At 42.3% G+C, this 26,078-nt stretch overlaps 1 protein-coding gene across 2 annotated transcripts in view; it reads right to left on the bottom strand.

Annotated features, from left to right (window-relative positions):
- Window positions 1-25,529, bottom strand: part of LOC129862718 (calcium-dependent secretion activator 2-like) — a 252,818-nt gene extending 227,289 nt beyond the window's left edge. For both annotated transcript variants that reach the window (XM_055934622.1, XM_055934623.1), the window contains exon 1: window positions 24,873-25,529. In XM_055934622.1, coding sequence (XP_055790597.1) covers window positions 24,873-25,172 — 300 coding nt within the window. In that variant the 5' untranslated portion in view covers window positions 25,173-25,529. The remainder of the gene's footprint in view (window positions 1-24,872) is intronic.
- Between the last annotated feature and the right edge of the window lie 549 nt (window positions 25,530-26,078).

Consider the following 26,078-nt stretch of genomic DNA (forward strand, 5'->3'; position numbering starts at 1 on the left):
TTTTTCTATCTATCCAACAATTTCTAACTAGTCCAATCGGAGTGTGCGTTATTGGAGTGACTGCAGTGACTAGGCAAGGTGGCCAATGCAGTTGAACAACATCATCCATTTCAGTCCGCCCACTCCCCCTCTCTCTCACACATAGAGCTCTTCCATTATGCATGAGTGTTATTGAGAGTGGTATAGTAAGTGAGGTCAGGTACGGGCATCGCCAAGTCAAGAGCTTCTGCTCTGAAGTGCTTTACCCCTGGACAGCAATTATGTAGAGTAGTGGGGGACTGTGGAACCTCAGGAGTTTGGTGTTGACAACAGGGGCGTTGTGGGGATCAAACAGAAGATTACAGCACCTGTAGAGGCTGGTCTCCCATTTCCAACAGGTGGACGAGAGAGGAAAGGGACTTGGAAATGAGGGAGCAAAAGAAGAGTCAGATGTTAACCTCATCTGACTGAAACAATCCAGGACAGCAAAAAGGTATTTATGAAAGCACAATACCCTCGAGAAAACAAAATCACAAATACACTGTCTACAAGCCAAGTGCTCCTGAAGCTATTCACACCTTGCAGTTAGTTCTTTAGCGTGGGGGAAAGGTGCTGTTAGCATACTCTTCTAGCCTATTCACTCCATTGTTGGCAGTGCTTGGCTACTCAACAGCACAACTGTAGGCGCTCATACACAACTAGACTGTCTACAAGTCAAGCCCCCTTAAAACATTTCACATCTTTGCTAACAGCTCATTCCAATGCCCCATTATTGACTGAGTGTAACAAGACACATACCCGTCTCCTGTAGCCCTTTTGTTTACAGATGAACATGGTTTATTTTACTGTGTGGTTACACATCCTGATCAGTCTATACTTACAGGAGACTTGCAGTACAAACAAAACATGTTTTTGGATTTTTTTGGCAAATATATTGAAAATTAAATACAGAAATAAATAATTTACATAGGCGATCACCACCCTGAGCCAATACTTTGTAGAAGCACATTTGGTGGCGATTACAGCTTTGAATCGTCTTGGGTATGTCTGTATCAGCTTTGCACATCTGGATTTGGGGATTTTCTCACATTTTCTCAAGCTCTGTTAAGTTAGATGCGGAGTGCCGGTGAACAGAAATCTTCAAGTTTTCCACAGATTTTCAACAGGATTCAAGTCTGGGCTTTGGCTGGGCCACTCAAGGATTTTCACATTCTTGTTCTGAAGCCATGTCAGCATTGTTTTGGCTGTATGCTTGGAGTCATTGTCCTGTTGGTATGTAAAACTTCGCCCCAGTCTAAGGCCATTTGCACTCTAAAGCAGGTTCTCATCAAGGATTTGCCTATACTTTTCATACTGATATCTGTCCGGCTACCGCAAGAACTGGTCCCGAACCCAACCGCAGTCCTGCAATGTTATTTTAGGCGCATATGAATCAGCTCACTTGCCAACCATGGTCCCTGCAATTTTGCACCTACAGGCAATATTAAAATGAGCAAAAATAACCAAAGATATAGCCTAGTTTAACTTACCAGAGATTCTCACACAGCCCATTACATTAAGCTATTGGTCGTACTGGGCTATACAAGCCAATATGCTAGACACTGTTAAAAGAGAGCAGCACACAACTTCACGGTAGGGATGGTGTTAGATGGGGGCTGAGCTGTGCCTGGTTTTATTCATTCAGACATAGCATTTTGCATTCAGGCCAAAGAGTTAAATGTTTGTCTCATCAGACCACAGAATATTTTGCCTTATGCTTTCAGATTCTTTAATGTGCCTTTTTGCAAACTCCAGTCATCTGGGCAATCTCCCATGAAGCCCAGATTGGTGAAGCGCTGTAGAGACTGTTGTCCTTCTGGCAGGTTCTCACATCTCAGCCAAGGAACTGTAGTTCTGTCGGAGTGGTCATTGGGTTATTTGTTACCTCCCTGACCAAGGTCCTTCTTGCCCAGTTGTCAGTTTGGTCAGATCTAGGCAGAATCTGGGTAGTTCCATATTTTAGATATTGCTTTATACCCTTCCCCAGATACATGTCTCATCACAAGACTGACCATCTCAGATCTAGGGACAGTTCCTTGGACTTCATGGTCAAGTTTCTGCTTTGACATGAACTGTCAACTGTGGGACCTTATATAGACAGGTGTTTTTCTAAATCATGTCCAAATAATTCAATTGGCCACAGGTGGACTCCAATCAAGTTGTAATGACATCAAGGATGAGCAAGAAAATTGGATGCACCTGAGCTCAATTTGGAGTGTCGTAGCAAAGGGGTATGAATACTTATGTAAATTACATTTCTCTGTATTTCATTTTAAATAAATTAGCAAACATTTCTAAAAACATTTTTTCACTTTCTCATGATGGATTTCTGTGTGTAGATGGATGAGATTTGTATTAATTTAATTAATTTGAAAATCACGCTAACACAACATGTAGAATAATTAATTTAAAGTTTATAAGCAACAATGTTTCACATTAAAAAAAAAAATTAAAAATGTAAGTGCCACTTACCAAATGATGATCATTTGAAAATTAACTTCTTGTTGAAAGTTAATCTTGAAGGGCAATGTTAACAAATTAGCAAAAACATCCTCCTTGATGACACACTACAACAAAAGCTAGCTAGACCGTGGGAAAACTAGGCTACTGCTCGTGCTCTCAGGAGTGATGAGTCTCGGCCTTTGAGGAGGTGGAAGTAAAAAAAAAAAAGATATTGTAAAAACGGTCACACCCATTACAAGTCAAAATATGATTTATTGATTTCCCTGTCACGCCAAAATTCTGCCCTAATACAGTTGAAGGGCAGATACCTTCTGTTTAATTTCTGAGGGCATAGCCAATGGCTGACAGTGTAGCTAGATTTTTCTCCCCAGAGACCACCAATAGGCGGTGGGCCGAAGCCGAAAACGTGAAGTTCCTCGATCCCCGTAGAGGAAGGAGCAGTTTTTTTCTATTTGACAGTAAAACATTCTTATGGTGACTATAGATTTTGTCATCACCTTCAAATTCGTGCACATTTTCTCATAAAAAGTATATTTCAACACTGTCTGCTCAGGCAAATTTGACAAACTTGGAACCAATCAGAACTCCCATACATACCCCTTGTGATGAAGGCAGCCAATGCCTGCTTCTATATATGATGTAAACACAGCCTCTTGTGAAAAGCTGAGCTGCTGTCTGATGAAGACGGAAATAAGATAAACATCTGTTTTCGACTGCACTTGAAATATGCAGCATGCAATACGAATAGTCTTGATCGTATTTAGAGCTAACGCCGTTGATCATAAGGCTAATTTATTGAAAGCAAGCCAATGTTACAGTTTGACTAGCCTAGCCAGCTACTGTAAATGTCAATTTGTGTTTCATTAGCTATCCCTCTGTCAGTGAATTAGATTTTTGAATCACATTTTGGCATGATTATATTAGAAACTAGTTGCAGGCTTAAATCATATACTTTGCATAAAGACATGTAGAATAATGTGTGTCATTTATGCTAGAATAACGGTTTAAAAACAACAACGGCATATATACAATGCATTTTTCCAAATTTTGTTAGGTTAGAGCCTTTTTATTCTAAAATGTTTTAAATTGTTATTTTCCTCGTCAATCTACACACAATACCCCACAATGACAAAGCAAAAACAGTTTAGACATTTTTGCTACAACATTTACATACAGTTGAAGTCTGAAGTTTACATACACCTTAGCCAAATACATTTAAACTCAGTTTCACAATTCCTGACATTTAATCCTAGTAATATTTCCCTGTCTTAGGTCAGTTAGGATCACCACTTTATTGTAAGAATGTGAAATGTCAGAATAATAGGAGAGAGAATGATATAATCCAGCTTTTATTTATTTCATCACATTCCCAGTAGGTCAGAAGTTTACATACACTCAATTAGTATTTGGTAGCATTGCCTATAAATTGTTTAACTTGGGTCAAATGTTTAGGGTAGCCTTCCACAAGCTTCCGACAATGAGTTGGGTGAATTTTGGCCCATTCCTCCTAACAGAGTTGGTGTAACTGAGTCCGGGTTGCAGGCCTCCTTGCCCACACACGCTTTTTCAGTTCTGCCCACAAATTTTCTATAGAATTGAGGTCAGGGCTGTGCGATGGCCACTCCAATACCTTGACTTTGTTGTCCTTAAGACATTTTGCCACAACTTTGGAAGTATGCTTGGGGTCATTGTCCATTTGAGACCAAGCTTTAACTTCCTGACTGATGTCTTGAGATGTTGCTTCGATATATCCACATCATTTTCTTACCTCATGATGCCATCTATTTTGTGAAGTGCACCAGTCCCTCCTGCAGCAAAGTACCCCCACAACATGATGCTGCCACCCCCGTGCTTCACAGATGGGATGGTGTTCTTTGGCTTGCAAGCAAACCCCCTTTTTCCTCCAAACATAATGATGGTCATTATGGCCAAACAGTTCTATTTTTGTTTCATCAGACCAGAGGACATTTCTCCAAAAAGTACGATCTTTGTCCCCATGTGCAGTTGCAAACCGTAGTCTGGCTTTTTTATGGCGGTTTTGGAGCAGTGGCTTCTTCCTTGCTGAGCAGCCTTTCAGGTTATGTTGATTTAGGACTCGTTTTACTGTGGATATAGATACTTTTGTACCGGTCTCCTCCAGCATCTTCACAAGGTCTTTTGCTGTTGTTCTGGGATTGATTTGCACTTCTCGCAAGTTCGTTAATCTCTAGGAGATTAACGTACTTGCGACCTTCCGACCTTTCCAACTAGCAATTTCCAAACGCTTGAAGGTACGCTAATCTGTACAAACAATAGTACGCAAGTATAAACACTATCGGACCACGCAGCCGTGATATCGCTCAAAAAGGAGACACTTTCTGTCTCCTTTCTGAGCGATATCCCGGCTGCGTGGTCCGATGGAGGCCTGCTGGAGGTAATTTTGCAAGGCTCTGGCAGTGCTCCCCCTTGCACAAAGGCGGAGGTAGCGGTCCTGCTGCTGGGTTGTTGCCCTCCTACGGCCTCCTCCACGTCTCCTGATGTACTGGCCCGTCTCCTGGTAGCGCCTCCATGCTCTGGACACTACGCTGACAGACACAGCAAACCTTCTTGCCACAGCTCGCATTGTGCCATCCTGGATGAGCTGCACTACCTGAGCCACTTGTGTGGGTTGTAGACTCCGTCTCATGCTAGCACTAGAGTGAAAGCACCGCCAGCATTCAAAAGTGACCAAAACATCAGCCAGGAAGCATAGGAACTGAGAAGTGGTCTGTGGTCACCACCTGCAGAACCACTCCTTTATTGAGGGTGTCTTGCTAATTGCCTATAATTTCCACCTGTTGTCTATTCCATTTGCACAACAGCATGTGAAATTTATTGTCAATCAGTGTTGCTTCCTAAGTGGACAGTTTGATTTCACAGAAGTGTGGCTGACTTGGAGTTACATTGTGTTGTTTAAGTGTTCCCTTTTATTTTTTTGAGCAGTATATATATATATAAACCTGCTTTTGCGTTGTCATTATGGGGTATTCTGTGTAGATTGCTTAAGACATTTTTCTGGATTTAATACATTTTTGAATAAGACTAACATAAAAAAAATTAAAAAGGTCAAAGGGTCTGAATACTTTACGAATGGACTGTATATACAAAAGTATGAGGATACCCCTTCAAATTAGTGGATTTGGCTATTTCAGCCACACTTGCTGCTGACAGGTGTATAAAAATCGATCACACAGCCATGCAATCTCCATAGACACATTGACAATAGAATGGCCTTACTGAAGAGCTCGGTGATTTTCAACGTGACACTGCCATAGGATGCCACCTTTCCAAATAGTCAGTTGGTCAAATTTCTCGCCTGATAGAGCTGCCCTGGTCAACTGTAAGTGTTGTTATTATGAAGAGGAAACGTCTAGGAGCAAAAATGTCTCAGCAGTGAAGTGGTAGGTCACACAAGCTCACAGACCAGGACCGCTGAGTGCTGAAGCACGTAGCTCATAAAAGTCTTCTGTCCTTGGTTGCAACACCGAGGAACTGCCTCTGGAAGCAACATCAACACAAGAACTGTTTGTCCGGAGCTTCATGAAATGGGTTTCCATGGCCGAGCAGCTGCACACAAGCATAAGATCACTATGCACAATGCCAAGTGTCGGCTGGAGTTGTGTAAAGCTTGCCGCCATTGGAGCAGTGGAAACACATTCTCTGGAATGATGACTCACCATCTGGCAATCCAACGAACAAATCTGGGTTTGGCGGATGCCAAGGAAAAGCTATCTGCCCGAATGCATAGTGCCAACTGTAAAGTTTGGTAGAGGAGGAATAATGGTCTGTGGCTGTTTCTCATGGTTTGGGCTAGCCCCCTTAGTTCTTAGTTCTAGTGAAGGCAAATCTTAACGCTACAGCATACAATGACATTATAGATGATTCTGTGCTTCCAACTTTGTGGCAATAGTTTAGGGAAGGCCCTTTCCTGTTTCAGCATGACAATGCCCCAGTGCACAAAGTGAGGTCCATACAGAAATGGTTTGTTGAGATTGTGTGGAAGAACTTGACTGGCCTGCACAGAGCCCTGACTTCAACCCCATCGAACACCTTTGAGATGAATTGGAACGCCAGGTCTAAATTGCCCAACATCAGTGCCCGACCTCACTAATGCTCTTGGCTGAATAGAAGCAAGTCCCCGCAGCAATGTTCTAACATCAGTGGAAAGCCTTCCCAGATAGTCCAAGGTGGCTTAGCAGTTCAGACGTCTTTTTCCGTGTTGTCGTGTCGTGTCCTGTATATATATATATTTACACCTTTTCTTCACATATCTTTAATTTATTTTATTATCCAAGAACTCAACTACAAAAGCTTTCCTGCAAAAGCTTTCCTGCAACCCGCTTCTCCACTTACAATAAGTATTACTTACCTCAATCTGAAAATCCATCGTGGAAGATAGCCAGGGGCTAATTCAGAAGCTAGCCTGAAAGCTAACCAGAAGCTACTCCGATAGCTAGCCAGAAGCTAATCTGTAGCTGCCCCGAAATTAGCCGGTTTGCTGGCTAGCGTTGGTGTTTCAGCTGCCCACGTTTTGCGGTCATCAGCTATTCCTTTAGCTCGATAATCTACCGGCACTTTTGTGCAACGCGACTCGGACCGGAGCATTCCGGGACTTTTTTTTTTTCTCTCAGTTTCCCCGGATTCCAACCGCAGGCTCTGGACACTTGCACCTTGATTTCGCAGCTAGCTAGCTGCATACCGTGTGACTATTGGCTTACGTCGACCCCGGAGCAAACTCAAATCATGCTGGAGCTAGCCAGCTGAGGAGTTCCATCACCATCCGGACCCGTTTCCTTTGTTGCTGCTGCAGATACGGAACCCCACCGGGCCTTCACGACTGACTGCCGACGTTATCTGCCCGAGGGATTTATCCAACCGGCACCTCCGTCCCGACGTTACCTGAACGCTCATCTGAGGCCCGCTAATCGTTAGCTGTCTTATCGGCTGCTATCTGAACAAAACCCCACTACACGGAACCTACCGACGGAAACGCACGAGGTATCTACAAACAGACCTCCATCCTATGCTGCTACCGATAGCCATATACCCGGCCAGCTGTCTGGATCGCCACGACCCCAACCAACCTCTACTCACTGGACCCTTATTGATCACTCGATTAAGCATGCCTCTCCTTAATGTAAATATGCCTTGTCCATTGCTGTTCTGGTTAGTGTTTATTGGCTTATTTCACTGTAGAGATTCTAGCCCTGCTCTCTATACCATATCCAACCTCTCAGTTCCACCACCCACATATGCGATGACATCACCTGGTTTCAATGATGTTTCTAGAGACAAGATCTCTCTCATCATCACTCAATACCTAGGTTTACCTCCACTGTATTCACATCCTACCATACCTTTGTCTGTACATTATTCCTTTAAACTATTTTATCGCCCCCAGAAACTTCCTTTTACTCTCTGCTCTAGTAGCTCTAGGCGACCAATTCTCATAGCTTTTAGCCGTACCCTTATCGTACTTCTCCTCTGTTCCTCTGGTGATGTAGAGGTGAATCCAGGCCCTGCAGTACCTGGCTCCACTCCTATTCCCCAGGCGCTCTCTTTTGATGACTTCTGTAACCGTAATAGCCTTGGCTTCATGCATGTTAACATTAGAAGCCTCCTCCCTAAGTTAGTTTTGTTCACTGCTTTAGCAAACTCTACCAACCCGGATGTTTTAGCCGTGTCTGAATCCTGGCTTAGAAAGACCACCAAAAATTCAGACATTTTTATCCCCAATTACAATATTTTCAGACAAAATAGAACGGCCAAAGGGGGCGGTGTTGCAATCTACTGCAAAGACTGCCTGCAGAGTTCTGTTATACTATCCAGGTCTGTTCCCAAACAATTTGAACTTCTACTTTTAAAAATCCACCTCTCTAAAAACAAGTCTCTCACCGTTTCCGCCTGCTATAGACCACCCTCTGCCCCCAGCTGTGCTCTGGACACTATATGTGAACTGATTGCCCCCCATCTATCTTCAGAGCTCGTGCTGCTAGGCGACCTAAATTTGAACATGCTCAACACCCCAGCCACCCTACAATCTAAGCTTGATGCCCTCAATCTCACACAAATTATCAATGAACCTACCAGGTACCACCCCAATTCCGTAAACACGGGTACCCTCATAGATATCATCCTAACAAACTTGCCCTCCAAATACACCTCTGCTGTTTTCAACCAAGATCTCAGCGATCACTGCCTCATTGCCTGCATCCGTAATGGGTCAGCGGTCAAACGACCTCCACTCATCACTGTCAAACGCTCCCTGAAACACTTCAGCGAGCAGGCCTTCCTAATCGACCTGGCCGGGGTATCCTGGAAGGATATTGATCTCATCCCGTCAGTAGAGGATGCCTGGTCATTTTTTAAAAATGCCTTCCTCACCATCTTGAATAAGCATGCCCCATTCAAGAAATTTAGAACCAGGAACAGATATAGCCCTTGGTTCTCTCCTGACCTGACTGCCCTTAACCAACAGAAAAACATCCTATGGCGTTCTGCATTAGCATCGAACAGCCCCCGTGATATGCAACTTTTCAGGGAAGCCAGAAACCAATATACACAGGCAGTTAGAACAGCCAAGGCTAGCTTTTTCAAGCAGAAATTTGCTTCCTGCAACACAAATTCAAAAAAGTTCTGGGACACCGTAAAGTCCATGGAGAATAAGAACACCTCCTCCCAGCTTCCAACCGCTCTGAAGATAGGAAACACTGTCACCACCGACAAATCCACTATAATTGAGAATTTCAATAAGCATTTTTCTACGGCTGGCCATGCTTTCCACCTGGCTACCCCTACCCCGGACAACAGCACTGCCCTCCCCTCTGCTACTCGCCCAAGCCTTCCCCATTTCTCTTTCTCCAAAATACAGTCAGCTGATGTTCTTAATGAGCTGCAAAATCTGGACCCTTACAAATCAGCCGGGCTAGATAATCTGGACCCTTTCTTTCTAAAACTATCTGCTGAAATTGTTGCCACCCCTATTACTAGCCTCTTCAACCTCTCTTTCGTGTCGTCTGAGATCCCCAAAGATTGGAAAGCAGCTGCGGTTATCCCCCTCTTCAAAGGGGGGGACACCCTTGACCCTAACTGCTACAGACCTATATCTATCCTACCCTGCCTTTCTAAGGTCTTCGAAAGCCAAGTCAACAAACAGATTACCGACCATTTCGAATCACACCACACCTTCTCCGCTATGCAATCTGGTTTCAGAGCTGGTCATGGGTGCACCTCAGCCACGCTCAAGGTCATAAACGATATCGTAACCGCCATCGATAGGAAACAATACTGTGCAGCCGTATTCATTGACCTGGCCAAGGCTTTTGACTCTGTCAATCACCACATCCTCATTGGCAGACTCGACAGCCTTGGTTTCTCTAATGATTGCCTCGCCTGGTTCACCAACTACTTCTCTGATAGAGTTCAGTGTGTCAAATCGGAGGGTCTGTTGTCCGGGCCTCTGGCAGTCTCTATGGGGGTGCCACAGGGTTCAATTCTTGGACCGACTCTCTTCTCTGTTTACATCAATGATGTCGCTCTTGCTGCTGGTGATTCTCTGATCCACCTCTACGCAGACGACACTATTCTGTATACTTCTGGCCCTTCTTTTGACACTGTGTTAACAACCCTCCAGGCGAGCTTCAATGCCATACAACTCTCCTTCCGTGGCCTCCAACTGCTCTTAAATACAAGTAAAACCAAATGCATGCTCTTCAACCGATCGCTGCCTGCTCCTGCCCGCCTGTCCAACATCACTACTTTGGACGGCTCTGACTTAGAATATGTGGACAACTACAAATACCTAGGTGTCTGGTTAGACTGTAAACTCTCCTTCCAGACCCACATCAAACATCTCCAATCCAAAGTCAAATCTAGAATTGGCTTCCTATTCCGCAACAAAGCATCCTTTACTCATGCCGCCAAACATACCCTTGTAAAACTGACCATCCTACCAATCCTCGACTTCGGTGATGTCATTTACAAAATAGCCTCCAAAACCCTACTCAATAAATTGGATGCAGTCTATCACAGTGCCATCCGTGTTGTCACCAAAGCCCCATATACTACCCACCACTGCGACCTGTACACTCTCGTTGGCTGGCCCTCGCTTCATACTCGTCGCCAAACCCACTGGTTCCAGGTCATCTACAAGACCCTGCTAGGTAAAGTCCCCCCTTATCTCAGCTCGCTGGTCACCATAGCAGCACCTACCTGTAGCACGCGCTCCAGCAGGTATATCTCTCTAGTCACCCCCAAAACCAATTCTTCCTTTGGACGCCTCTCCTTCCAGTTCTCTGCTACCAATGACTGGAACGAACTACAAAAATCTCTGAAACTGGAAACACCTATCTCCCTCACTAGCTTTAAGCACCAGCTGTCAGAGCAGCTCATAGATTACTGCACCTGTACATAACCCATCTACAATTTAGCCCAAACAACTACCTCTTTACCTACTGTATTTATTTATTAATTTATTTTGCTCCTTTGCACCCCATTATTTCTGTCTCTACTTTGCACTTTCTTCCAATGCAAACCAACCATTCCAGTGTTTTTTTATTTTTTTTATTTTACTTGCTGTGTTGTACTCACTTCGCCTCCATGGCCTTTTTATATTTTTATTTATTTATACATATATCTGTTTGCCTTCACCTCCCTTATCTCACCTCACTTGCTCACATTGTATATAGACTTGTTTTTTTTCCCACTGTATTATTGACTATATGTTTGTTTTTACTCCATGTGTAACTATGTGTTGTTGTATGTGTCGAACTGCTTTGCTTTATCTTGGCCAGGTCGCAATTGTAAATGAGAACGTGTTCTCAATTTGCCTACCTGGTTAAATAAAGGTTAAATAAAAAAATAAAAAAATAAAATAAAAAAGTGGAGGCTGTTATAGCAGCAAGGGGGCGACCAACACCATATTAATGCTCATGATTTTGTAATGAGATATTCATCGAGCAGTGTCCATATACTTTTGATCATGAAGTGTATTTGGGAAACTGAATACAATCATGCAGGGGAAATCCAAAAACATTGTTCAGATGAGTGACTGAATCTGTGGATTCAGAGGAGATGCCCCCTTCCCTAGGCTGTGCATGTTTCTAACAGAAAACAACATCATTAAGTGTCCCACACGAGTGATGACCGCTCACCTCCAATTCTTGGAAGAGCACTTTGGGACCTACTTCTCAATCCGTTTGACTGTAATGCTGACTCAGTTGACATGCTGGTAAGTGGAATCGAAGAGCTGATCGAGGTGTCATGTGAACGAATGCATTCACTGGTCACTACGGAGGGGTTTTGGTTCCGAGCATTAATGCTGCGTTCAAAACAACTGCGAACTCGGAATTCTCCGACTTCCGTGTGTTCAAGACAACTCAGTACTCGGAAACAAACAAGCTCCGACTGGGGAAAAAACATTTTGAACGGGCATCCAACTCGGGAACTCAGGCCTTTTTCTAGAGGTCAGAATTTCCGACTTGAAGATCACCGATGTCATGATTTGACCTCGTATTTTTCCAGAGTTCCTAGTTGTCTTGAAAGCACCATTAAACTCATGGTACCCTTCGCCAGCTAACATCTGTGTGAAGCTGAATTTAGCGCTCTCGTCTGCATTAAAATATAAATCCAGATTGGATGTGACAGCAGAGATGAGGTGCGCACTGTCGACGACACCCCCTGACTTTGAGAACCTCAGACACAACATGCATCAAGCACACCCATCTCATTAGTGGTGGTGAGATAAGATACATACTTTAAATCTGGGGCTATGACAGTCAATTAGTCTGATGGTGAGTTGAGAAGACAATCAGAAATACTGTTAGAATGTTTTTGAATTGACTGCCATAGCCCCAAATAAAAAACACTGGCTGTTAATTACTTTTTTTTTTTTTTTTTTTTTTTTACATGGTTGGGGGTCGCAATAATTTTCAAGGGAACGAACAGAGTTGTACACGGCCATGCTATTATCCCACACACAGTCTCTGTGGTTCATATGAACCCCAAAATTAGTTGTCTTTCTCCAGTTCAACGTTTTTCATTTCTGGGAACTAGAGTAGAATTACGAATCGCCCTGTCTGTTGCCACAGAGGGGTCCATTTTTCAGAGCTGTCTGTCCCATTCCCAGCTAGGTTATAAGGTGCTTTGTCACCAGAAACTATGACTGGTCGGTAGGGTAATCTCCATGATAACGTTTTTGTCCCTGGTTTTAATTTTAATGTGTGCGGTCCACCCTTCAGATTGGCACTTCACGAGAGGCTCGCTGTCTGCTCCGGCCAATGGCAACCAGGCACAGTGTTGCCCTGGATCATGCAAACCGTGACGTCAGGGTACTGGCTACAATTTGTTGTGCGTCCCCCACGCTTCTGACACTTTCCCCTGCTTGTCTGGTCAGAACCAACAATATGTCAGTGGTGGCATGCATTAGAGCTCTGCTACCCGACCCGAGCCCGACATTATACATCGGGTTAGGGCCGGGTAGGACCCGTTTTTCATCAATAGCTAGGTTAGGGGCAGGGCTCGGGTATCACTAAATTGATCACTAACATTTTTGATTAAGATCATAAGAGAAAAATTTGTCAGAAATATTTCAACCTCGTCAAATATAAAACAGGAGAGATGATTTAACTGAAAATAGAATAGTACTGAATGTTGTACCTCGTTTCCCTCCTGCAGAGAACAGTAGTTATTGTCCCTAACGCTATGTTTTAAGGCCAGCAACAACAACAACAAAAATTCAGCACACAGCAGTTGAATATACTGAACTGGGAAAATAATTACCATGTCTGTTTCATTTCTACCAAATCAGTTGAAACTAGCTATATTCTATATGCAGGAGGAGAATGACTTCTTAAAAGCAGAAAAAAAACAACTTTTTTTAAAAATAAAACTTAGAATTTCTAACAGTCATTGAAAGTGACGAAAAATCAGAAAATAACAGTGATGTTGAAAACGATGCAAGATATTCCCATGACTGACAGAGAGAGACGTAATTAAAAGGTGTATGATGGATCGGTCTTGGTTACCAATCCGTCGCCACGGCCAGCAGAGAAAAATTCTAATCAGAAGTGACTTCAGTGTGAAGGACAGGGCATGAAAGACAGACTGATTGCTTATACAAAGTGTCACTTCAATTTCACAGATGGAGATCTCCAAAAGCATTGTGCATGCACAATCAATACCCTGTGAGACAAAGAGTGTGCTCAAACACACACACGGAGATAGATCATCAGTAAGAAAGTATTAAATGACTCAAATGACTTTACATAGAACACTCATATTATAAGTCAGTGGCGTGTTATATTGAGTGTTATGCTAATTATTGTTTTATAAGTATTAGGCCTACTCTGGTATGAATACACTCATGGTATTCCTTTTCATAATTTTTCTTCAGGAGTCAATTTCAGCCTGGACAAGGAAAACTATTAAAAATGTAAGTTGCTCATGGCATTAAGGATAAACGAATTTAGCCAATCAGTGTAAAATACTAGGAGGGTACCAGGGGGCATATGTTTTTATTATATACATGATATGTGCACCTATTACCACATATTCATTAATCTGTTGCTACAGTATCATAAAACGCCCACTGTCAAACCATAGCTGTTAAAATACTTTGGGATTATGGCAATGATTTGATCGACGTCCCCAGTCAGATTAACTTGTGGATATAATTTTTATGGCTCTGCGTCCAGTATGAAGGAAGTTAGAGGTAGTTTCAAGAGCAGCAATTGTGCTCAACTTGTTAGCAACTTCCTTCAAACTGCACGCAGAGACATAAAAATGGTCTCCACAAGTTTATCTGACTCTGGGGAAGTAGAAAAATGGCTTCATTCCGAAAATCCTGAAGTGTCCCTTTAAAGTCCGTTTGTTCACCTGACTTAGAATTCCTTACAATGAAATGACGACCGCATTATCTCCCAAGAGAATTATCTTCGATCATAATCACAGTCGTGTATATCCCGCCCCAATCAGACATATCGACGGCTGAAAGAACTTCATTTGACTCGATGCAAACTTGAAACCACATATCCTGAGGCTGCATTTATTGTAGCTGGGGATTATAACAAGGCTAATCTGAAAACAAGGCTCCCTAAATGTTATCAGCTTATCGATTGCGCGACCCGGGCTGGCAAACCCTGGATCATTGTTGTTCTAACTTCCGCGATGCATATAAAGCCCTCCCCCGCCCACCTTTCAGAAAATCTGACCACGACTCCATTTTGTTGCCCCCAGCCTATAGACAGAAACTAAAAGAGGAAGCGCCCGTGCTCAGGTCTGTTGGTCCGACCAATCTGATTCCACGCTTCAAGATTGCTTCGATCACGTGGACTGGGGTATGTTCCGCATAGCGTCAGACAATAACATTGATGAATACGCTGATTCGGTGAGCGAGTTTATTAGCAAGTGCATCGGTGATGTTGTACCCACAGCGACTATTAAAACATTCCCCAACCAGAAACCATGGATTGATGGCAGCATTCGCGAAAAACTGAAAGCATGAACCACTGCTTTTAATCAGGGCAAGGTGACCGGAAACGTGACCGAATACAAACAGTGTAGCTATTCCCTCCGCAAGGCAATCAAACAAGCTGAGCGTCAGTATAGAGACAAAGTAGAATCGCAATTCAATGACTCAGACACGAGAGGTATGTGGCAGGGTCTACAGTCAATCACAGACTACAAAATTAAACCCAGCCCCGTCGCGGACTACAATGTCTTGCTCCCAGACAAACTAAACAACTGCTTTGCTCGTTTTGAGGACAACACACTGAGGACAACACAGTGCCACTGACACGACCCGCTACCAAAACCTGCGGGCTCTCCTACACTGCAGCCAACGCGAGTAAAACATTTAAACGTGTTAACCCTCACAAGGCTGCCGGCCCAGATGGCATCCCCAGCCGCGTCCTCAGAGCATGCACAGACCAAATGGCTGGTGTGTTTACGGACATATTCAATCAATCTTTATCCCAGTCTGCTGTCCCCACATGCTTCAAGAGGGCAACCATTGTTCCTGTTCCCAAGAAGGGGGCATATGTTTTTTTATATACATGATATGTGCACCTACTACCACATATTCATTAATCTGTTGCTACAGTATCATAAAACGCCCACTGTCAAACCATAGCTGTTTAAATACTTTGGGATTATGGCAATGCTATTAGGCTATTTACTGTACTACAAAAGTAATATTGAATTGTGTTTGGTTGACTACTCAACCAAATAACAACATTTGAAGGAGATTTATGTTCTGCTCTAATAGTTCCATCTGTGCCACTGACTTAGTCTGGCTTTAATTCCAGTTTGTCTACATAATAATTAATCATTTATATGTTGGATTCACGCATCCATCTCAACGAAAATCCAAATTAAAGAATAGGACTAAATCAAACTTTAAATACACTTAAAATAATGTTTGATTTGATTTAGTCCTATTCTTTAACTTAGATTTTTGGTTGAGATGGAGATGTGAATCCAACATACTGTATCAATTATTAATTTTGCAGTCAAACTGGAATTAAAGCCAGACTAAGTCAGTGGCACAGATGGAATTATCCAAGCAATTATCCTTCAAATGTTGATATTTGGTGTGTTGACAAACACAATTAGCATTACATTTGAAATCAACCGGAGCTAGGCCCCCTAGGGCTATTGTATTGTCTATTGTTTTTATTTATTCTGGGTTAACTGAAACAATAGCTCTTAATTACTGTAAATGCTATATAGGCCTAAATAGATTTGACATATGAGTGTTAAAGTATGGTCACATTTTATTTGGAATCAATAGCAACAGTGAAACTATTTCGTTTTTAGCTGGAGATCTCCTAATCATTCTCACGATAGCACATTGGTAATATCAGTGACAAATATCATAGCTAAGCAAGGCTGGGTTTGATTAAAATGGTCTAAGGCACTGCTTGAGGTGTCACTACAGACACGGGTTCGATCCCAGGCTGTGTCACAACCGGGAGTCCAATAGGACGGTGCACAATTGGCCCAGCGTCGTCCGGGTTAGGGGAGGGTTTGGCCGGGGGGTCTTTACTTGGCTCATCGCGCTCTAGCAACTCCCTGTGGCAGGCCGGGCGCCTGCAGGCTGACCTCAGTCATCAGTTGAACGGTATTTCCTCCGATACATTGAGTTAAGCGGGCTGGTGTTAGGCTCTGGGTTAAGAGGGCAGGTGTTAAGAAGCGCGGTTTGGCGGGTGATGTTTCGGAGGACGCATTACTCAACCTTCGCCTCTCCCGAGCCCGTTGGGGAGTTGCAGCGATGAGACAAGATCGAAATTGGGGAGGGAAAAAAATACCTGGATGGGACACCAAAGGGTAGCTGTAGATAGATAAATTCTGACACTGTATATGTTGTATATCAGATGTTGCTTTAAAAGGTACAAATTCAACATATTTTATACTAGGTTTCTCTATGTTGAAATTTGGTTACCACGATGACATAATCCTGCGGTTGAAATTTCACCATCAAAACAACAGTTGATTACTTTTTTCAAATCCAATATATTTTTCAAGTCAAAATACATTGACAAAATACACTGAAACAACAATGACTGATCCAGTTTTGCCCAGTGGGATGTGTTTGCCCTGCCGCTGTGCCTGCCTGTGTTGCTGGGGCTGGCTGCTGTAATGAGGGAGCCTCTCACACTAAATCAAATTGTATTGGTCACACACACACACACACACACGTCTTTAGCAGATGCTATTGCGGGTGTAGCGAAATGCTTGTGTTTATAGCGCCGACAGTGCAGTAATATCTAACAAGTAATATCTAACAATTTCACAACATACCCCCAACACACACAAACCTAAGTAAAGGAATGGAATGAAGAATATATAAATATATATACGAGCAATGTCAGAGCAGCATAGACTAAGAATAGTATAAAATACCGTATATACATGAGATGAGTAATGCAAGATATGTAAACATTATTAAAGTGATTAGCGTTCCATTTATCTCCCCTCTGCTGTGCACCTCGTGATTGAATAACTTTCCAAACTGTAATTGTGGCGGTAAAAGAGAGGAGGGTCTCAGCTTTCTGTAGGTATAATTTACATTTATTTTATTTTGCTGTTAGATTAATACAAGGCTACTAGCAGCTGGTGTTATAGACTTAGTGATCTAGCTAAAGTGTTTTGAGTTGGTGAATTAGCACCAATTGAAATGGGCCTATATATAATATTACCGCACAGTCAGATGAAACCAAATTCATCTCTGTTGAACAAAATCACTAGATTAGGTTGCAAATCAAAATATTCAGAATCATACATTCCTGGATGGACAAGTTAGATGGTATTAACATCTCAGTAGTCCATTACTCTTCTCAATAAAGCATTGTGAATGACTTTATAAGATGATGACTCAAATGTATTCTATTGTTTGACTCTGCAAAACCTTTTTTGGGCATGCCACCAAATCAGAGCCTGGTGCCACCAATTGAAAAAGTTAGTGTTCCTACAAATACATACCATATGTCTGATTTTGTCTATTGTCTGAGATCAATCCAAATTTGCAAATGGCCGCATGATTGCCTTAAGACCGATGACCTCCCCAGAGCTACTGGGAGCACAAATGATCTCCTGAACACACATGTGGAACCTACTGAGTAGTACAGGATTTGTCAACAGGGACTTCATTGGCAAGCAGACCCACTGACTGGAACTGCTGGCATAGGCCTATATTGACACTATTCTATTCAGAGACATGACGCCAGATATTCAATCTGTCAATATGCATTTACAAACACACAGAAAAATGATGACCTCCATGTACCCAAGGGTGTTGCAAATTAAGCCAATAGTCAGAATGCTTGAGGTAGAATCATGTTGTTCACTGCCCATAAAACTAGAGATAATAACATGAGAAGATGTAATACACAACTCCAGGGACTATACACATTGTGCTGTTTCTCAATGAGGGACACAAAACAAGACAAAAAATGGCCTTCGGGGAAAAAGCCTGTTGACATGTAGGTTATAGGCCTAATAGAAAGTGTCCTCTGAAGTGGGCACAATAACAAGAGTTCCATTGGAATGAGCATGACTGTGTATGGCAGAAGAAATACAACAGTAAGGTCGCTGAACAAACGTATTGATTTAAAATAACTCTGCCAAAAGGCAAAATCGGATGTAGTTTCCAAATCAATTGTGTGCTAGGCTCTTGGGTGTTGTCCAACCTTTTTGTTCATGAGACAATCCAAAGTCTTGGCATTTCACTGCATTCTCATTTCATTACACTGTTCTGTATCATAAACAAAATGTCACTTGTCCCATCCTGAACCATATATACCCAAGCCACTGCCTGTTCTCCCCCGATAGGTTGACACACCACACCTACGCATTCAAGGGGTTTTCTTTATTTTTACTATTTTCTACATTGTAGAATTATAGTGAAGACATCAAAACTATGAAATAATACATGGAATCACGTAGTAACCAAAACATTTTAAACAAATCCAATTATATTTTATATTTGAGATTCTTCAAAGTAGCCACCTTGGTAACAGCTTTGCACACTCTTGGCATTCTCTCAACCAGCTTCATGAGGTAGTCACCTGGAATGCATTTCCATTAACAGGTGTGCCTTGTTAAAAGTTAATTTATAGAATTTCTCTCCTTCTTAATTGTGTTTGAGCCAATCAGTTGTGTTGTGACAAGGTAGTGTTGGTTGGTATACAGAAGATGGCCCTATTTGGTAAAAGGCCAAGTCCATATTATAGCAAGAACAGCTCAAATAAGCAAAGAGAAATGACAGTCCATCATTACTTTAAGACATTAAGGTCAGTCAATACGGAACATAACAAAAACTTTGAACGTTTCTTCAAGTGCAGTCGCAAAAATCATCAAGTGCCATGATGAAACTGGCTCTCATGAGGACCGCCACAGGAAAGGAAGACCCAGAGTTAACTCTGCTGCAGAGGACACGTTCATTAGAGTTACCAGCCTCAGAAATTGCAGCCCAAATAAATACTTCACAGAATTCAAGTGACAGACATTTCAACAGCAACTGTTCAGAGGAGACTGCGTGAATCAGGCCTTCATGGACTAATTGCTGCAAATAACCCACTACTAAAGGACACCAATAAGAAGAAGAGACGCTTGGGCAAAGAAACACAAGCAATGGACATTAGAACCAATGGAAATCTGTCCTTTGGTCTGATGAGTCCAAATTTGAGATTTTTGGATCCAACCACCATGTCTTTGTGAGACGCAGAGTAGGTGGACGGATGATCTCCGCATGTGTGGTTCCCCCCGTGAAGCATGGAGGAGGAGTAATGGTGTGGGGGTGCTTTGCTGGTGACATGGTGAGTGATTTAATTTAGAATTCAAGGCACACTTAACCAGCATGGCTACCACAGCATTCTGCAGCAATACACCATCCCATCTGGTCTGCGCTTACTAGGACTATCTTTTGTTTTTCAACAGGACAATGACCCAACACACCTCCAGGCTGTGTAAGGCCTATTTGATGAAGAAGGAGAGTGATGTAGTGCTGCATCAGATGACCTGGCCTCCACAATCACCCGACCTCAACCCAATTGAGATGGTTTGGGATGAGTTTTTTTTTTTTTATGTATTTCACCTTTATTTAACCAGGTAGGCCAGTTGAGAACAAGTTCTCATTTACAACTGCGACCTGGCCAAGATAAAGCAAAGCAGTGCGACAAAAACAACACATAGTTACACATGGGATAAACAAACGTACAGTCAATAACACAATAGAAAAATATATGTACAGTGTGTGCAAATGTAGTAAGATTAGGGAGGTAAGGCAATAAATAAGCCATAGAGGCTAAGTAATTACAATTTAGAATTAACACTGGAGTGATATGTAGAGATAGTGATGTACAAGTTGAGATAATGGGGTGCAAAAGAGAAACAAAATAATAATAATTTGGGGATGAGGTAGTTGGGTGTTGGACCGCAGAGGGAAGGAAAAGCAGCCAACAAGTGCTCAGCATATGTTGGAACTCCTTCAAGACTGTTGGAAAAGCATTCCAGGTGAAGCTGGTTGAGAAAATGCCAAGAGTGTGAAAAGCTGTCATCAAGGCAAAGGATGGCTACTGTCATGACACTCCTGGTCGAGGACCCAAGGCCTCAGATCAGCTTGGCAAATGGCTGACAGATATCCAGACCCCCCTCTCTCCTACAGGAGAAGAGATGGAAGGGGGCTGGGCCGGGTTTTATGACACCTTCACACTGTCGTAAATCAAGTGAGAGAGATCTCTCCCTTTGGTCTCTAGTATCAAGATTGGAATGTCTTTGTTACAAAACCTCTAATGTAAAAAAAAAAGTGAATATTGGAACAATATTTGAGTAGGTGTGTCAACTTTTGACTGGTACTGTATACACTTGTCACTCCAAGCAATGCCAAGCATGTCAGCTTAAGCAACAACTATTAGTTGTTATCAACCTCATTGAAGCAACCAAGAGCTTTATTGGGATCATATTGTCCTGCTACATTGACAGCCAAAAATCTCTAGGGCCCAGCTACCGTCGTGTCCCTTCCAGATCTGGACTCTAAACCTTGGTAGCAACACAACACACCATGGGGCATCTCATCGGGCCAGCTCTGCCCTCAGGGTTTCTGAGAGTCTACAACTTACCTCAGAGCATCTCTAATTAGTTGTCAGAAAGCCCCACTGAACTGTCCATTCACTTCTTGGCAGCGGAGGGTGGAGAGGTAGCGAGTTACATAAGCCCCTGGGAAGCACTGCATGTCAGGGAGAGGGAAATTGACATGGGAAGGCTAGACGACATAGACCACAGAAGTGTGCCTGTGGTCTTTGTCGTTTGTTTGTGTAATAAATCGGGTGGCATAGGATTAGACATGTGGAAATAAGGATGTGTTAGACACCTCGGAAAGGTGTTCCTGTGGCATTGGCTTCCCTCCTTGGCTGTCATGCAGGCTTGGAGACAAAACATTTGTGGAGAGACTTGCTATCATGGGCCAAACACCAAGACAGTCGTGAAGAGGGCATGACAACACCTATTCCCCCTCAGGAGACTGAAAAGGTTTGGCATGGGTCCCCAGATCCTCAAAAAGTTGCATCATCGAGAGCATCCTGACCAGTTGCTTCACCACCTGGTATGCAGCTGCTCGGCGTCCAACCATAAGGTGTTACAGAGGGTACTTCATACGGCCCAGTACATAACTGGGGCAAAGCTTGGTGCCATCCAGGACCTCTAAATTAGGAGGTGTCAGAGGAAGGCCCAGAAAATGGTCATAGACTCCAGTCACAGACTATACCTCTGCTACCGCACGGCAAGCGGTACCGGAGCACCAAGTCTAGGTCCAAAAGGCTCCTTAGTAGCTTCTACCCCCAAGCCATAAGACTGTTGAACAATTAATCAAATGGCCACCAGACTATTTGCATTGTATATTCTGTATGATGTCTATGTTGACTTGTGTCTGCATTCTGTTTGTATATTGATTTGGCAAATTTTTCCTTATATTGTTGAACATAATATACTCTACGGGCATATCAAAGTTCCAAAGTGGGATATCTGCTAGTTTTAAAGTTATGGCCCATTTTATACAGAGAAATTGGCATAATAGGCAATGTAACCAATTACAGCTCTTTTTATTTGTATTGTTGCACAGTTGAAACAGAAACCTACAGGAGGGTAGCTCTCCAGGAACAGGGTTGGAGAGCCCTGCAGTAGAGTATATTGTGTTCAACAACAAAATTGTGTTTTTTTTCAATATTCATAAACGAATGCAAGAAAATTGCTATTGAAATCAAAATACTGCTCATATTACAAAGCAAGTGGTAAAGCTTCACACCAAATGTAGCTTTGTAACACCTACAGATAAAACATAATGGAGTCTTAAAGGAGTCCTGGTTAAGGCCAAAATGTAGTAAATTTGCCAAATTATTTCTCAATTATGCTTTTACATACAAATGTCAAATATATGTCTCAACAATCCTTCCTCCAAAAGGACTATTACTTGGATTAAATGTCGCCCTGGTTTCATGAGGAATCACTCATGAGCGCTGTGAAAGGCTATTTTTTTGCCTCAGAGTGCAAATCAGCCCTGTTCTTGGTAAGCAGGGTGGGCTTTTTTCCCTTTTCTACGTCAAGCCTCAGCCCAGGGTCAAATAGTGAAGTGTGCTACTACTGTCAGTGCTGCGGGGCAAAAGGAATGCTGAATGAATATCTCATATTGATCAAATGCACACAGTAGCCGATATAAACCACAACTACACCCATACCAATACATAAAGTATTACACAAATGCAAGCAAAGTCATACAGTATAAGGTGTACCAGTCTCGCAAAGTTAAGTTCCACTGTGTGCCTCTCTCTCTCTATGTCCCAAGTTCTGTGAGAACAGGAATGTAAGCAAACCTAGGATAGACTAGGACCACGTGACCAAGATATGAAATCCATGTCCAATAATGTGATGGCAGGTGCAAATCAGGATTACATGTGTAGAAAATAAACAGTTGCTGCCTGGCTTCAAGAAGAATCTCGGTACCTGTGAGCGAATTCTTAAAAATAGCTTCTGGGCTTAGTCGGGCACAGTGACAAACCAGTCCAAACCAGTTCAAGAAAATTAAAATAACCAGGAATGGAAATTACAAAGGGATTACAAAAGATAACAAAAAACAACTGTAATCCGTTACCAGCAAAAATATTGTAATCAGATTAGATACTTTTGAAAAACTAGATGATTACTTCAAGGATTAGTTTTAAATTCAGAAAGGAAGTTTGCAAAAAAAGATCTGACACTTCTCTGTTTTCTCAATGACATTCAAATCAGCAATGAAAAAAGGCACAAGTTTAAATTTGTTCCACCTGAGCGTGACTACTATGATGACACACCAAATGTGTTTGATGGATCGCGGGAAAAGAGCAGGAATAAGCATTTGTAGGCTACAGTCCAAGTTATGTCTTCCAATGGTGCGACTGCTGTCGGCATCCAAAGATTATCCTACTTGAAAAAATGCTTGAAGGTAAGTACAAGAGTGATACAGATATCACTTATTATTGAGATCTACATAGCGCATTGATGTGAATCACATTGCTGCTCTGATTTAGCTTTTTGCGCCTTACGGATTGTGGTTGTTGGGGATGGCTGTTCAGAAATCTAAATGTGTATTTGAACCCAATAATGGTTGAATTCAAGAAGTTTAAGCTGCCTATCAATCATTGTTTTTGAAAACCTGTAGACAGACAGTGAAAAATGCGCTCTTGCAACAGCTGCATAGTGCGGATCCCAGCCTTTGGAATAAATGTAGGGTTTTTATTGCTCAATCTAATTCATGCTGATAAAAAAAAAAATAGGCCTAATGGACACATGCTCAAACTCACCACATTAGATTGCCCCTTTAAGTCTATCTGTAGTTGCTACATCCATTTAAATAAAGGTGAAATAAATAAAAATAAAAAAATAAAAAAAATTGGACTTATTAATATTAATGTAAAGATATAATTTAATCATTATTACATGTAGTAGAAAGCAGTGGGTTAGAAGAAGCCTAGATAACCATAAAGTAAAATTGAACATCCATATATGGCCAGCTATCTAAACTTTAACATTGACTTGTCCTGCAATAGATGTTGTTCAATTGGTAACATACATTTTTGTCTTCTTCTAATGCCTCTTAAGTGGAAAGTAATCTAAAAGTAACTGAATGTAATCAGATTACGTGACTGAGTTTGGGTAATCCAAAAGTTACATTACTGATTACAATTTGGGACAGGTAACTAGTAACTAATGGATTACATTTAGAAAGTAATCTACCCAACCCTGAAAATAACAAATGTAGGCCTCTAATATTTACCATAATGAACATCCATCATTCATAACATTTCTGTGGGGCAAAGAATGGAGTGGACACCTGGGATGTGTTCAGGTTAATTTAACGTTTGCTACGTTGCGTGACGTTTTGTACTGAAAGACACCTTTCCCCAAAACGTTCTTTTTAAACTTCTTGATTAGACTTTGAGGTACATTTTGTCTGTTTGGTGGGTGTAGATGAGGTGTGGTTTGAAGCAATGAGCGACGTCTTTAAAAAAGGCAGCGGAGAGTTCCCAAACCCCTCACCGTTTTTCAACTGATCCTACAGAACAGCACCGTTTTCTTTAATTGAACGTTGTAGTACGTTTGTTCGTATTGAATGCAGCCCAGCGCTGAGCCCTGTCACAACAAATGAATAACTTAAATGAATGAATAAAAGTAGCCTTTATGAAAACGCTCTAGAGTTGAGGTTCCTCTGACATGTTACTTGCCTACATATACATTTGCTTCAAGTTTAAAACGGCTTCGTGGCGCTAAAATGAAAAGAAAACAGGTGCATCAATTGGCTATTTAAAAAGTGTTCTCGCTGTGGCTGGGAGTTTGCGCTCACTCACCTTTTGTTGCCTGCGTGCCATATCCGTGGGTTGTTTGGCATTGAAAGGGTACGCTATACATCTCAATACAAATACATACATCTGTAGTTTACTTTTCCTCTCCGCTTCCTCTTTCTGAAGTCTTTCCTGTTCATTTTTCATCTGGTCTTCGACAGGAGAATTTTCGGCTTGTGCTTGGTCCGCAGGTGGTCGTTTCTTATGTTTACCTCCTTGACCCGAGGAAGTCTGGGGGTCTTTTGGAACTTGAGTGTCCTCGTTAATTTCTCCCCCCGAGTCTTCGCTGGAGGATGGGTCTAACATGTTTCACACCAACACAGGTAAACTCCTATCCCCTGACCGATTCACTTGAATTGTCTATACTCCCCGGTGTTTTTTGGAGCTGTGACGACGAATCTTGAGTGAAATGTTTCTTGACATACATGCGAGGGCGGAGTTTTGAGGAACGTGAGTCGGTGGATTTAGTTTAACGTTAGTCATCTCAGAGAGGAAGAGGCGAGGCGAGGGTTTACTGCGACCAAAATCTGTCCACGAAAATAAGACGATTTATTTTTCTGTGGAGGTCGATAACAAATTATTTAAAAATTGGTACTTGAGGCATATTTGATCAAATATGTTTCGTTATGGTTAGGTTGTTTCGAATGCACCGATATAAGTGGACTCAAGTGGCAACTTTGGGGGGGCGACTTTCAGTTGAGCCTATTCACACGAGTATCTGTCCTCTCATTGGCTAGAAAGGGTCCACCTGATCTCGCCTCCTACCGTCTGCCTTCCATCTTTCGGACATATATTTAAATTGGTCACTCGACTATCTTATCAATATAATAGATAATCCTCTCCTTTGGAACGACTGTTGCTGTAGGTACAGTCCGAGGGAGGCAATACAGGTGGACAACCTGTAGCATGGGCAACACGTGTGCGGTACCTTGCCTCTCAAAGGGGCAACTATGGTACTTTCACTTATACCATGGTATAGTTTGAATCATGGACATGTACCATGGTTTTAGCTTGTAATAAATTATGTGTGTGTATGTGTGTGTATATATATATATATGTGGACACCTCTTTAAATGAGTGGATTCGGCTATTTCAGCCACCTGTTGCTGGCAGGTGTATAAAATCAAGCACACCGCCATGCAATCTCCATAGACAAACATTTGCAGTAGACTGGCCTTACGTAAGAGCTCATTGACTTCCAACATGGCACGT

This window comes from Salvelinus fontinalis, chromosome 9 (assembly GCF_029448725.1).
Source record: "Salvelinus fontinalis isolate EN_2023a chromosome 9, ASM2944872v1, whole genome shotgun sequence".
Taxonomy (NCBI): domain Eukaryota; kingdom Metazoa; phylum Chordata; class Actinopteri; order Salmoniformes; family Salmonidae; genus Salvelinus; species Salvelinus fontinalis.